This window comes from Mustela nivalis (genome assembly GCF_964662115.1).
Source record: "Mustela nivalis genome assembly, chromosome: 5".
In the NCBI taxonomy this organism is placed as follows: Eukaryota; Metazoa; Chordata; class Mammalia; order Carnivora; family Mustelidae; genus Mustela; species Mustela nivalis.
Window position 1 is genome coordinate 45,753,661 of NC_139024.1, and position 13,852 is coordinate 45,767,512.

At 36.8% G+C, this 13,852-nt stretch overlaps 1 protein-coding gene across 1 annotated transcript in view; it reads left to right on the forward strand.

Moving 5' to 3' along the window:
- Positions 1–13,852, forward strand: part of ME1 (malic enzyme 1) — a 181,133-nt gene that overhangs the window by 143,920 nt on the left and 23,361 nt on the right. Inside the window, exons 8-9 of the mRNA XM_082731694.1 lie at positions 3,969–4,066; positions 6,266–6,379. Coding sequence (XP_082587820.1) covers positions 3,969–4,066; positions 6,266–6,379 — 212 coding nt within the window. The remainder of the gene's footprint in view (positions 1–3,968; positions 4,067–6,265; positions 6,380–13,852) is intronic.

The window sequence follows — 13,852 nt, forward strand, 5'->3', positions numbered from 1 at the left end:
CACGTCTTTGCATATGCTCACCCTACCAGAGGTCCTGGACCTCTTCTGTTAATCCTTTGATACCATGCTCGGGTGACATGTACTTCTAATACTGTGGCCCCTGATTCAACAAAATTACTCCTGCTCCCCTTGCTTCTAGTTCTGTCTGATCTATTTAGTTAGCAGCACATGAGGATTATAATTATTTGATTACATGTAAGTCTCCTTTGCTAGTTATACATAGTCATTCCAATCAGATTTAACAAATTGCTGCATTAGTAGAGGTCATTCTTTGATCAGTGTTAAATAATAAGTACTCTAAAAGTCATAGCACGAAGAAACTTCAGCTTGCCTCTGTCTGCTTTCCTAAAACTTTATCTTTCAATCTCAAAACAAAAATTACTTTGAAACAATTTATTGTGAAACTTGCATTTTTATAGAATATTGTTTTGCCACATTTATTTCCTTGACTGTAGATTTAAATTTTAAATCAAAGTCGTACCAGGAAGTAGGACTAGGACATGTGCAAGAATCATGCTCAAATTAACTTTTTGGTAGTGCTAAAAATATCTTTTTGATTTTTATTAACTAATTCTATGGAGAGAAGTTTATGTCTTCATGAGATGTTATGGAATATACATTTAAATAGAAGCCTCTGACATCCAATGTAGACAGAGATTTACTTTCTCTAATTTGAGGAAATGTGTACAGACTTAAAGCATCTTGGCTTTTAATGCAGAATGATCCAGCGTAACCATATAAAGATGTCACCACATTATAGTTTGGATCTCCTGAAATATTTTACTCTGTTCTTAAATGCCCAGTTCTATTTAAAATCAAAATGATAATACACAGTGATTGCTGATAATACTTTACCTTTGGTTCTTCAGCTGGATAGATTTTATGGTTCTGGTAGAACTTATTGAGACCCTTAAGATGATAGCATCTTAAGGTTGGAAGAGAGCTTAGAGTCCCCCAAATCCAAACTTCAGGCCGGTTTACTTCAAAAAGCCTGAGGTTGAAATAGCTTGAGCTAATCTAGTGACCGGATGCTCATACCTTTCTAAAATCCTCTTTTCTTCTGTTTAACTGCTCTTGTGAGTCTGTCTTAATATAAGTGACAAACCATTCTGATCCTGTTTCTGCATAGATCAGCCATTGTTTTACACAGGCTCTCATTTATTTATTACTATTTTTTTGCATATAGTTGACATATAGTGTTGTGAATGTCAGGTGTACAACAGAGTGGTTCAATAACCCTGTATCTTACACCGTGATCACCACAAGTGTAGCCACCATCTATCACCACACAACACTGTTCCATTACTATTGATTATTTCTTACACTGTGCCTTTTATCCCTGTGACTTACTCATTCTATAACCGGAAGCCTATATCTCCTACTGCCGTCCCCCCATTTTGCCCATCCTTCCTCTCTGGCAACCATTAGTTTGTTAATTCTCTGTATTTATAGATTAGTTCTGCTTTTTCTTTGTTTATTCATTCTGTTTAAAGTTTTTATTTATTTATTTAATACAGAGAGAGCGAGAGGGAGAGAGAGCGAGAGCACGCACAAGCAAGGGGAGCGAGAAGCAGGCAGAGGGAGAAATAGATTCACAGGGAGCCCAACGTGGGGCGTGATCCCAAGACCCTGGAATCATGACCTGAGCTGAAGGCATGCTTAACTGACTGAGCCACCAGGCGCCCCTATTCATTTATTTTTTTAGATGCCACACATAAATATTGGTCTTTCTCTGTCTGACTTTCTTCACTTAGCCTAATGTCTTGTAGGTCCATATATGTCGTAAATGGCAAGATCTCATTATGGCATTGTGTGTGTGTGTGTGTGTGTGTGTGTGTGTACATACACACAGCGCATCATCTTTATCTATTCACCTCTCAGTGGACACTTTGGCTGCTTCCGTATCTTAGCTATTGTAAATAATGCTGCAGTAAACGTAGGGGTGCATATATCTTTTTGAATTAGTGTTTTCATTTGTTTGCCGATATATCCAATAAGGGGTTAACATCCAAAATATGGAAAGAACTTATACAACTCAACACCAAAAAACAAATAATCTAATTAGAAATAGGCAGAGGATCTGACTATGCATCTTTGCAAAGAAGACACAGATGGCCAACAGATACATGAAAAGATGTTCAACATCACTCATCATTAGGGAAATGCAAATCAAAGCACACCTTACGTCTGTCAGATTGGATAAAATAAAATAAAATAAAAATAAAAAAGACAAGAAATAACAAGTGTTGGCAAATATGTGAAGAAAAAGGAGCCCTTAGGCACTGTTGCTGGGAATACAAATTGGCATGCCATTGGGGAAAACAATATGGAAATTCCCCCAAAACTTAAAAATAGAAATACCATATCATTCAATAATTCCACTGCTAGGTATTTCCCAAAAGAAAACAGGCTTTCATTTTAAATAATGTATAGAAGAGTAGCTTCTACATAATGCATATGACTCGCCACGGTTCATAATTTATTATAATGCTGGCTCAAAATTGCAAGCATTTTATTTTCATATTTTACATTGTTTCTAAATTTAAAAAATGCAAGCGACACACAGGTCTTCAGTAATTATCATTTATCATGATCTTATTTATGACCACCACATTCTACAAGAAAGAAACAACGAACCAAAAGATTGAAAGGAACAAACATACCGATGGGAAAATGCTCATTCATCTTCGGCACTTGGCGTATATAACACTTCATCATTGTGTTGTTCATCAAACTATTCTGAGTCTATTTTTTTTTAAACCAAATATGAGTGTTTAAAGTTTAACTAAGCTTTGCTACCTAGGTGAGGGATCTAGGAACCATTATAGGTTCCTGGCGTTTTTTTTTTTTTTTTTTTTTTTGAGGAGTAAAATGTAGATGCAGCTGGAAAGTACTGCAGGAGGGTACAAAGTTTTATTTCAGACATGAGCCAATAAAGTTCAGCTATATAATTATGTTTAAAAGCAAGAAAACCATTCTGTGGTCTATGAAAGCTTATATGTCCAAGTAATAAAAGTAGAACTGGAAGTTTCTATGAACCTGGGCCATGATAAGGAAAAACTATCTTTATGTAGGTAAATTTTACACTAATTTTGTCTAGCCCCTTTGGGACCCACCCCTGATTATTATAGGTAGGAAGCCAATTAAAAGATGCATAACACCAGATTTTAATAGCTATTAACTGTCACTTTTTCAGATCATCGATTAAAAGGTTAAATACCAGATTGTATTGAAAACATCATTATGACCACCACTAATATCAGCAAACATTTACTGCGTGCTCGCTTTGTATAGAGGGATCAGTAATAGGTTTCTGAGTCCCTAGAGTAATTAGGTGGAAGAATATAATAGCACTTAGTACTGTTTTATCTCACACAGTACAACTATTTTACAAATGAGGGAACTGGTATACAAAATAATTTCTCTAGGGGCACCTGGGTGGCCCCAGTTAAGCATCTGGCCTTCGGGCTTAGGTCATGATCCTGGGGTCCTAGGATTGAGCCCTGGTGGTTGGTTGGGCTCTCAGCAGGGAGTCTGCTACTCCCTCTCTCTCTGCCCCTCCCCCTGGCTTGTGCTCTCTCCCTCTCACTCATTCTCTCTCAAATAAATGAATAAAACCTTAAAAAAAATTTTTTTCTCTAAATTCATCCGCCTAGTAAACAGGCTGAGCTGGAATCCACATAAGAATGCAAACCCCATGCTCTTATTCATTAAATCACCACATTAAGTCACAGAATCTTTTTGGAAAGTGATCAGGAATAGTAGTGGGTTGCTATCCTAAAATACTGATGTCAGTAGCCTGAGAATTTCACCTCCCCTCTAAGCACGGGGTCAGCCAACCGCAGATTCCCTTTCTGTACCAGTTACCCTGTTGTGCGACGGGTTCACGATGTGAATAAAGATTCCAGGTGTCAAGTTTGGCAGGATCTGATTCAGGTTTACTCAAGGCTATTTCTTACCTGTTTCAGGAACAGCGTCTGTGGCAGTAGCTGGCATCCTTGCGGCTCTTCGAATAACCAAGAACAAATTGTCTGATCAAACAGTACTGTTTCAAGGAGCTGGAGAGGTACCTGCTTATCCAAGACTTACATTTCCTTAAATTAATGAATAGAGTTTATCTTAATTATTCATTAATTAGAAGTTTGACATATCTTTCAGATTTTTAGTGTTTTGCAACTATAGGTTTGTTTGTTTGTTTTTAAGATTTTATTTATTTATTTGACAGACAGAGATCACAAGTAGGCAGAGAGGTAGGCAGAGAGAGGGGAAGAAGGCTCCCTCCTGAGCAGAGACCCCGATTCAGGGCTCGATCCCAGGACCCTGGGATCATGACCTGAGCTGAAAGCAGAGGCTTTAACCCACTGAGCTACCCAGATGCCCCCAGCTATAGGTTTTTTCGAAAGATTCCCCAGTTAAGTATTAAGGCATATTCATTTGTCTTAGGAGGCTTTAGTATAGAAGTATAGTGATACTTTCCACAATCTTAAATTTCTAGAGATTATCAAAACAAAAGACCACGCCATGGCGTGGTCTTTTATTTTGCATATTTTGCAGGAACAAAAAGTTTACATTTTGTGATTATGTATAAAAGCCTGTAAGTAGGGGCACCTGGGTGATTGAGTGGGTTAAGCCTCTGCCTTTGGCTCAGGTCATGAACTCAGGGTCCTGGGATCAAGTCCTGCATTGGGCTCTCTGCTCAGTAGGGAGCCTGCTTCCCCCTCGCTCTCTCTCTGCCTGCCTCTCTGCCAACTTGTGATCTCTGTCAGATAAATAAATAAAACCTTAAAAAAAAAAAAAGCCTGGAAGTATTTAAGATATTATATCTGACACTTTTAGTATCCTCTGGAGGCACCTATGAGAGTTTTCTTAATTTGACTCACAAGCCAGTGTGCACATATATAACTACATACAAGTTTTTAAGAAAAAAATATTTGAATTGGAGACTTGTTGTGCATTGTTCCCATGCAAAAGAAGCAAAACATTTACAATTGCTGGAAGGAGATGGCAGGGAGGCAAAAGTGGACTGTTTTTTGTTCTCTTTTGTTATGAGTTAATCATTTGAAAGAAGAAAACTAGACTCCAGTGATAATTCACCCCCTAAAATAGAAATTAAAATGTCAATTGAGTTTGAGCTTCTTGTGAGAAAGCTGCCCAAATCTGTTTAGAATTATAGAATGTAATGAATGGAGAAATACTTTTGTGGTTATATAAGAAGCTTCAGATTTTTAAATTAAATATGATTAAATGTATTATACTGGTAGAAATTGTGTATATTGTGTTGGTTTTGATTTAGTTCTTAAAATGAAATATGCAAAGCTAAATCTTAAATGCCAAGATATACATGTCAAAGTATTCAGAACGTAAATTACAAGTTCATTTTCACATCAAAATAAAAATCAAGGCTAAATTACATCTTATTAAAATTCGAGGGGTTTTTTTGTTTACTTTTTTGTTGTTTGTTTGTTTTTGAGTTTTTTATTTGTGTGGCTGTTACATGCTGTATTTACTTTTAGTCAACTTATTTGAGTTCAAATTCTTTGAATTTCCAAAGGGTTTTTGATGAATGGTACAGGCCACTTCTTGATACTCAGAAGGGCAGAGGTATTCATGGTTGGATGATTCAAAACTGGTGCTTGTTTGTCCCTGAAAAGGTTTTGGATATTCACAGATTATCACAAAATTTATCAAATACCAAAGAAGTTGATTCCTTTAATCTTGCAAGAGATTTCACAGTACTTTCTTTGTCCAAATTAACAGAATAAATAAATGCTTGGGGACAGAGAATTTATGTGTTTTATTCTGTTGCCTAATTGGTCAAGTTCCCATCCAAATGACCAGGCTTCATTCTTCAAATTCAATTAGAGGAGCTGGAGCCCAACAATAAACAATACAGTCCAATAAGCAAGGCTGACCAGGCCATTCTTTTAAGCTCAATATTTTCTCATTAGAGCAAATCTTAATTGCATTAACAGGATTAAAGTAATGACAGTCAAGGATATCACTGGTTTATCTGTAGCTAAAGAGCAAACCACATAATAGTGGTTCTGTTGTGATAAGAAGAGTAAAAAATTGTTCATTAGCTTACTCCAAAATGTGACAAAAACACTTTGCTCTCAGTATAAATGAAGGAATATAGCTTTTTAAGTCAGTGGAACCATTTTGTTCTTTCTTATTAACAAAGATAAAATGGAGGGAAATGTAACTCTTGGTAAGTTATTATGTGGAACAACTTTTCCAAGTTTTGTTTTCATAATGTCCTTCTCAGGCTGCCTTAGGGATTGCACACCTGATTGTAATGGCCATGCAAAAAGAAGGTTTACCAAAAGAGGAAGCCATGAAGAAGATATGGTTGGTTGACTCAAAAGGATTAATAGTTAAGGTAAGAATTTGACATTTCCAACTGAAGAAAAATGAATGTGCTATTCTGGGTGCCCATCTCAAAGATTATCACTACTTCCACTCATCTTACCCCTAACACTGTGTTAAAAGACTAGCCATTTTACATGAATGTCCATGTCATACAATGATATTGATACTCTTCTGGAAAAAAAAAGACCAGCTTGGCTACAGAAGCAGCCTGTGAAGTATGAGGGCCCCTTACAATTCTATAGGTTGGCAGTGCATTTGAATTAGTTTCCAGATGAGGCAGTTTGTTGCTGAAACACCTAGGTTAGCTCCTTTTATTAAGGGCTGTCTGTCAAATTGCACACTAGCTAGGAAAAAAAAAAAAGAACAGATGATGAAATAGCTACTCTTTTGCCTGCTACTTTCTCTGGAATAAATTCTTGAGGGTTTGAATGGGAATTCTGAGAATGATTTTAATAAGTGGGCTGTTCAGTGTTAACTACAAGGTGGTTTCCCAGCTCTAATAAAGATAACAGGACCTACTTCCTAGGTTATTGTGAGAACCAAGTAAGACTAGGTAGGTTGACCATATTGCTACATAGTTATACGGCATTCATATTACTTATACACTAATATTACTTCTAGTTATAAGGCATTAATATTACTGCACATTAAGTGCTCTTCCTTAAACTGCCAGAAAAAAAACTCGAATTCCCTTTCTGTCTGAAGGTGAATATGTAAAATAACCAGTGATCAGCATAGACTTCTGGAATTTAGTATAGAAGCAAATGTGAAGGTGTACAAACTTTCTGGAAAACTGGCTTTTGTGTATCCAAGACCTTTAAAAGTTTATGCTTCTGAGCCAATAGTTTCCATTGTAAGAATATATTTTTTTAAGATTTCATTTATTTATTTATTTGACAGGTAGAGATCACAAGTAGGCAGAGAGGCAGAGAGAGAGAGAGAGAGGGAAGCAGGCTCCCTGCTGAGCAGAGAGCCCGATGCAGGGCCCGATCCCGAGATCATGACCTGGGCCGAAGGCAGTCGCTTAACCCACTAAGCCACCCAGGCGCCCCATAAGAATATATTTTATAGAGAGAGATGTACACAATGTTTTGTGTTTTTTTCTTTTCATTTTTGAAGTTTTCATTTAAATTCTAGTTAGTTAACACTCAATGTAATAGTAGTTTTGGGTGTACAGTGTAGTGATTCAACACTTACATATACCTTTACTCATCACAAGTACACTCCGGAATCCCCATTATCCGTATCACCCATCCCTCACCCACCTCCCCTGTAGTAGCCATCAGTTTGTTCTCTGTAGTTAAGAGTCTCTTTCTTGGTTTGCTTCTCTGTCTCTTTTTTTTTTCCTTAAATTTCTCTTTTTTGTTTCTTAAATTACACACGAGTGAAATCATATGGTATTTGTCTTTCTCCAACTTACTTATTTTACTTAGCATAATAACTGTTTAGCTCCATCCATGTTGTTGCAAATGGTAAGATTTCATCCTTTCTAATGGCTGAATATTCCATTCCATATGCATATACATACATTTTTTTAAAGAACTATGACATTAAAGACTTACTAATATAATGTTAGATGAAAGAAGGAAAACACCATGTTATATCTTATTATTTTATATTTTAAAAATTGAGTTGTAGGGTCTCTTGCATGGCTCAGGTGGTTAAGCAGCTGTCTCTCGATTTCAGCTTAGGTCATATCTTAGGGATTGAGCCCCATGTCAGTCTCCATGCTCAGTGGGGAGTCTGCTTCAGATTTTGTCTCTCCCTTTTCCTTTGCCCTTTCCCTACCTCTGCTTGCATGTGTGCATACTCTCTCTCTCTAATAAATAATAAATCTAAAAAACATTGAGTTGCATATACAATTATGGAAGTAAATGTATAAAATATGTATTAGCTTAAAACATATTATTTTAATGCCTTTCTGTATATTCCAAATTCTCCTAAGCAATTATGTTCTTTTAAAGCTAGAAAAAAGGTTTTAAACTAATATAGACAAATTTTGCCTTAATAAAGAGTATATGCATAACTTTTTGTGGCAAATGAGTATAAGAAAGTAAGATAAGACAGGCAGTACTTTCACAATATCTCCCGAGAATCAAATAATAATCATTTTATTAATTTTATTAACTTGAAATGTCATTTTTTATAATATAAGAAAAACATAAAGTTTAAAATTTTTTGACTTAAAAACTGCTATAGCTTTGAAGAATCGTCATAAATAGAGAAAGTTATACATTTTGAGCACACAACTTATATCATGATCATGAAATGAGATTTGCTGAATGAAATTGCCTCTTGGTCAGGCATCGTACTAGACTCTAGGACTTAGTAAATCCCTTGGTCTCAGGAGGCCCACAAACTAGTGGGAAGAAATCAATCTGAAAGTTACGTCTCTATATGAAAGTGTTAGAGAAATACATTCTTGCTACCAGGGGTGCCCTGGAAATGAAGTTCCCAGCTGCACTGATGAGAAGAATGGACCTGCAGAGGAGGGTTCCTAGAAAAGGTGTTTCTTCACCTCAGTTTGAAAGGAAGAGTTAGGAGTTCTTGAGTCTCCACAGATGTTTTAAATGTCTTCTATCTGGAAGTGAGACAAGGGAAGTATTATGGAAATTTCACTAGGAGATCTTGGCTGAACCTGTGATCATGTCTTTCATCTCTCTGTGTCTTCAAAGCCTTGCATAGTGTCTAGCACATAATTGGCAAATACATATTTTGTTAATAAATGATTGATGAATGGCCTTCCAGGCAGAGGAAGAGTATTTGCTAAAGAGGATATTTCACTATAAAAGACATTCAGGGCTTAGATTTGAAGGGAAGCAGATGACTGACCGGTGACAAAGGCTCTTCTAAATCCTGACAATGAACAATTGAAGAAACTTATGCAGAGGGGGTTAGTGTCTTGTCACTGTAGGCATTGTGGAGGATGGATTGAAATGAGGGCAAACGGAGTAAAGGAAACTAGTTACAAAGCTGTTGTAGTAATAAAAATTCATCGGTGCCTGAAATAAAGCAGTGATTATGGGGGGTAAGTGAAAGACATTTTATTCAGTAGATGTTTAGTAAACAGGATTGGCATACTTAGCAACCACTAAATATGGAGGGAGGAATAGGGTAGGGTGGTATAGACAGGAATCTAGCAGGACTCCTTGGGTGTCTGGATAAATGATGTGGTTATTACTATAGAAAAGGAATAACGAAGAGATCATGTTTAAGAGAAAGATAATGTGGAGTGCCTGGGTGGCTCAGTGGGTTAAGCCGCTGCCTTCAGCTCGGGTCATGATCTCAGGGTCTTTGGATGGAGTCCCACGTCGGGCTCTCTGCTCAGCAGGGGGCCTGCTTCACTTCCTCTCTATCTGCCTGCTTCTCTGCCTGCTTGTGATCTCTCTCTGTCAAATAAATAAATAAAATCTTTAAAAAAAAAAAGAAAGATAATGTCATTCAGCTTGGACATAGCAAGTTAGGGTTAAAGTTACCTTTGCTGATCTCATGGAGATGTCCCCGTGGCAATCAGAGACAGACACTCAGGATAAGGGTCTCGGCTTCTGCAGATAGAGATTTTGGAAATATCTGCATGTAAAAAGTTGGAGCCATGGAAAAAAAGATATACAAATTACATTGTATTTAGGGATGTAATACATGTAAATATCTAAAAAAAAAAAAAGTGGAAGTCTGTGGCTGTGGATTTCTTTTGTGATTTCTAATGACATTTTTATGTGAAATCTTTATAGAAAATATACAGATTTTTTTAGCATCTCAAATAATTTTAGTATAGATTTACTAAAGTGAGACTCCAAATTCTGTGGATTACAATACTTGGAATAACTGTGAAGTTTGTTGCCTAGACCTAATCAGTCACTCTTACCTCATGTCTTTTACTTGCCAGAATAAAGAACTGCATATATTCTGCTTGCCAAGATAAAGTTACATGTTAAAAGATTGTTATATATTTAACAGCTTATGTGCTATTTAATATAAAAGAAGCATGAAGCTTCAATTAACCACTTTTTCTTTCAAGTTTTTAAAAAGTCAAAATTATTATGTTGATCTTTGTTATAGAACTAGTAAGTCTGAGGATAACTTATAAATTAGTGTAATCTTGCTTTCAGATTTACATGATTTTTTGTTTTTTGTCCTTTATCCTTAGTACTTTCACAACCTCTCCTAAAAACCAATAAGCATCATTTTATTAATTTTATTTATTTGTCATGTAATTTTTTATAATACATAACATAGAATAAACTCCTTCACTTTTTAAAGACAGAAAACCAGAAACTAAAAAGTATACTGTGTGGTTCCCTCATTTATGGAGTTCTGTCATCATCAGACAAGGTGATAATTATTCTGGCAGTGAAATGGCATTGGCAGTCTGCAAGGAGGGCCCCGTGTACAGATGCAGAGAGGGGCCAAGTTCAACTCTGATAAACTGATCACCTGACAGCAGACCTGGCCAGTGCAATGGGGCAAAATATCCAAGCAGGCATGGATTCTAAGAGAAGGCAAACGAAAACCCTTGTGGAAGAAGTCTTCTAGTGCCTGTGTGTAGGAAGGAATAAATATTTATCAGTAACAATCCATAGTTAATTTTTTCTATCTATCGTGGGCCATGAAATGCTAACCCCAAATATTGAGGTCTTTGCTACCTATCCTTTCCACCCGCACCAGAACATCTGTACTTTTGAAAAAGGTAGTAATTCAGTATGATTTAGCTATATCTTCTCTCCTCTCCTAAGAATCAGCACAAAATAAGGGGTAGGGGAGATTGAAGAAATAATAACACTCAAAAAAAAAAAATCTCAGCTATCCATAATACATTTGGTGTAATTAAAGACTCTTTAAAAAAACACACACAGGATTTGGGATTTCTACAATAAGAAATGCCCATGTTCACTTTGCTAAAAGAAGGCAAAAAGTGTTTGAGTAAGGGATCCCGGAAGTGGGAATGAATAGACAAGAAATCTTCTATATCCATCTCCAACGGACAGGAGTAGCATAAAGAATATGGACTCCAAATCAGATTTTGAAAGAAGGAGGAAAATGAGCCATTGGTTCGGAAAATAGAAGTCTGAAGGTGTAGGCAGTTGCCTTAATACCGCCAGACCTAGAGGTCCCATTCTAGAATTTTCTTCATCTAAACCAGCTCTTCAAATAGACTTTGAAAATGGTACAGCAGTTACTTGAGAGACCTTGCTTTTTGTCTTTTGATTCTTCTGTTTTTGGCAAGTAGAGGCTTTCAGTGGTGCTCGTATTCCATTTCATGATTCCTGGCCTTCCTAAGTCACCCGAAAGAATCAAGCCTTTGGGGGAGAGGTTGTGGGTAATCTGTGTTTCTTACTGGGTAGATGTCTTCTGGTCAAGATCTGGCTTCAGCTGGCTGGGCGCTGCCTGTGCTGTTGCTGTGATTCAGAAAGCAAAGTGTTCATGCTGAAATCATACACCTTTGCCTTTCATACAATGGTTATCCATCTTCTTTGTAATTTGCTTCTCATTCCAGGAAATTCAGGAGATTTAAACATTAAATATTTTTCATTGTATGTAAAGTTGTCAGTCAAAAAAAGCAGTACTAGAAATTTGTGAATAATAATTGGTTGTTCTACAGCTTTTCTTCTTTAGTAAAAGAAAAAGCATTTTGTATGTTTTTGAAATATATCACATATCTTTTTAAAATGCATCTGGTAGAAATCTGATAAATCAGTTGGTGCAGTGATTCTCAAAACTGGACATCATCTTAGTCGCCTGGGAGACTTAAAAAAAAAAAAAAAATCACAGATTCCAGAGCCTCCTCCTGGACTTAAATTAGAATATCTGAAAGCAGGGCTCAGGAATCTCTTTCCTGAGGTAAGTCTGGTGCTCTGGAAAGTTCAGATCTGGCTCACTTTCATCACATTGTCCTCACCACTAATCCAAACTGTTTGTATAGATGGAGAAATCAACATCCATGGAAGTCTCAAAGGACATGCCCTAGGTCATGCGTGAAGGGAAGAGCCTGGGGCTGCGATCCGGAGCCTTAGTCCCATGTTTTCTCTCTAGCATTTGTGGATGGCGTTTTTCTGTGTCTCACTGGGGAGCTTTTATTTACTTTTCTGAATATCATGAGAAGTTTTCAGGAGTAACATAAATTTATTTGCTGTCGACTATTAGAATGCATTCTGCTACTAGTGATTTATTCATGTCCCTAGCCAATAAAATTTATCACAAATTAATGCTATATTTATAGCAATCAATGAAAATGAATAGATTTCCATTTTTAGAGAGATCATGTGTGAACTTATTTTAAACTGTATACCAGAAGCATTTTGGATGTATTCGCCTTGTCATGTAGTTTGTCAGTAAGTTGAATGGTCAAGAACTGGTTGTTTTCTCAGACTAGGAACACCAGATGCCCTCAGCAAGCCTTCACTGTGATTCTTCTCTTGATTCTTCTACCTCTTGCTTTGGGCCAGGCCATTTTTCCATGGATTGTGTGGAATCTTACTGTTTGGCTAGCCTAAGCACTTTTTAAAATAAACAAAGCAGTGGCATGTTTTCCTCTTTTTTAGTCTTTCCTATTTCTATTGATAGTTCTGGAAATCTTCCCGATGTTCCTTTCCCCTACCATCCTTTCTGTGGGGTTTCTCCTTTCTACTTGAAGTAAACCACAGGGGAAGACTGATCATATTTTACTGCTATTAAAGAAGAAAACATGAGAGTAGAATGCAATAATAGAACATTTAAAGCCAGATCTAGGAAGTGTGGTCTTCCTTGGCCATATTCAACACTGGTTATTCCAGTGCAGTTTTCAGTTCTGTGGTATCCAGAGGGGAATAAGAGCATATGAGAGTTCAGTTGAGCCACTAACTGTGATAGGGAAGAGAGATGGGTTCAAGTAAAAAAGTAGATTAAAAACATCAGGGTTCCTCCCTTGGGAAAGGAGACAGTGTGATTCAGTATCTGTTTTCAAATATACAAAATGCTATTTTTTTAAAGATTTTATTTATATATTTGAGGGAGAGAGAGACAGAGGGAGGGAGAGCACAAGTGAGGGGAGGAGCAAAGGGAAAGGGACAAGCAGGCTCCGTGCTGGGCATCAGAGTTCAGTGTGGGCTCAGCCACAGGACCCTGAAACCATGACTAAAGCTGAAACCAAGAGTTAGATGCTTAACAGCCTGAGCCACCCAGCGCCGCCCCTACGCAGAAGATTATTTACAGCCAATGATACAAAATTGAAAAAAAAATGAATTGTATTAAAATGCAGTGAGCCAAGAATTTGGGAATAAAAAACAACAATTGTTTAAGTATAGAGAAGTGGTAGAATTTACTTTGCTATGAATCTGGAAAAATTTCTTGATTTTAATGTTTTGCTCATTGGCCTTCCCAGAAGATAAGGGTTTGTCAAGGCAGTTTCTTTCTGACTGTATATGTGCTATTTTCAGATCTGAAATGAAGAGACTTCTAGCCTAAAGGTACGGATTGGTTAGATTTTAAGTTAAATTGTTATACAAAG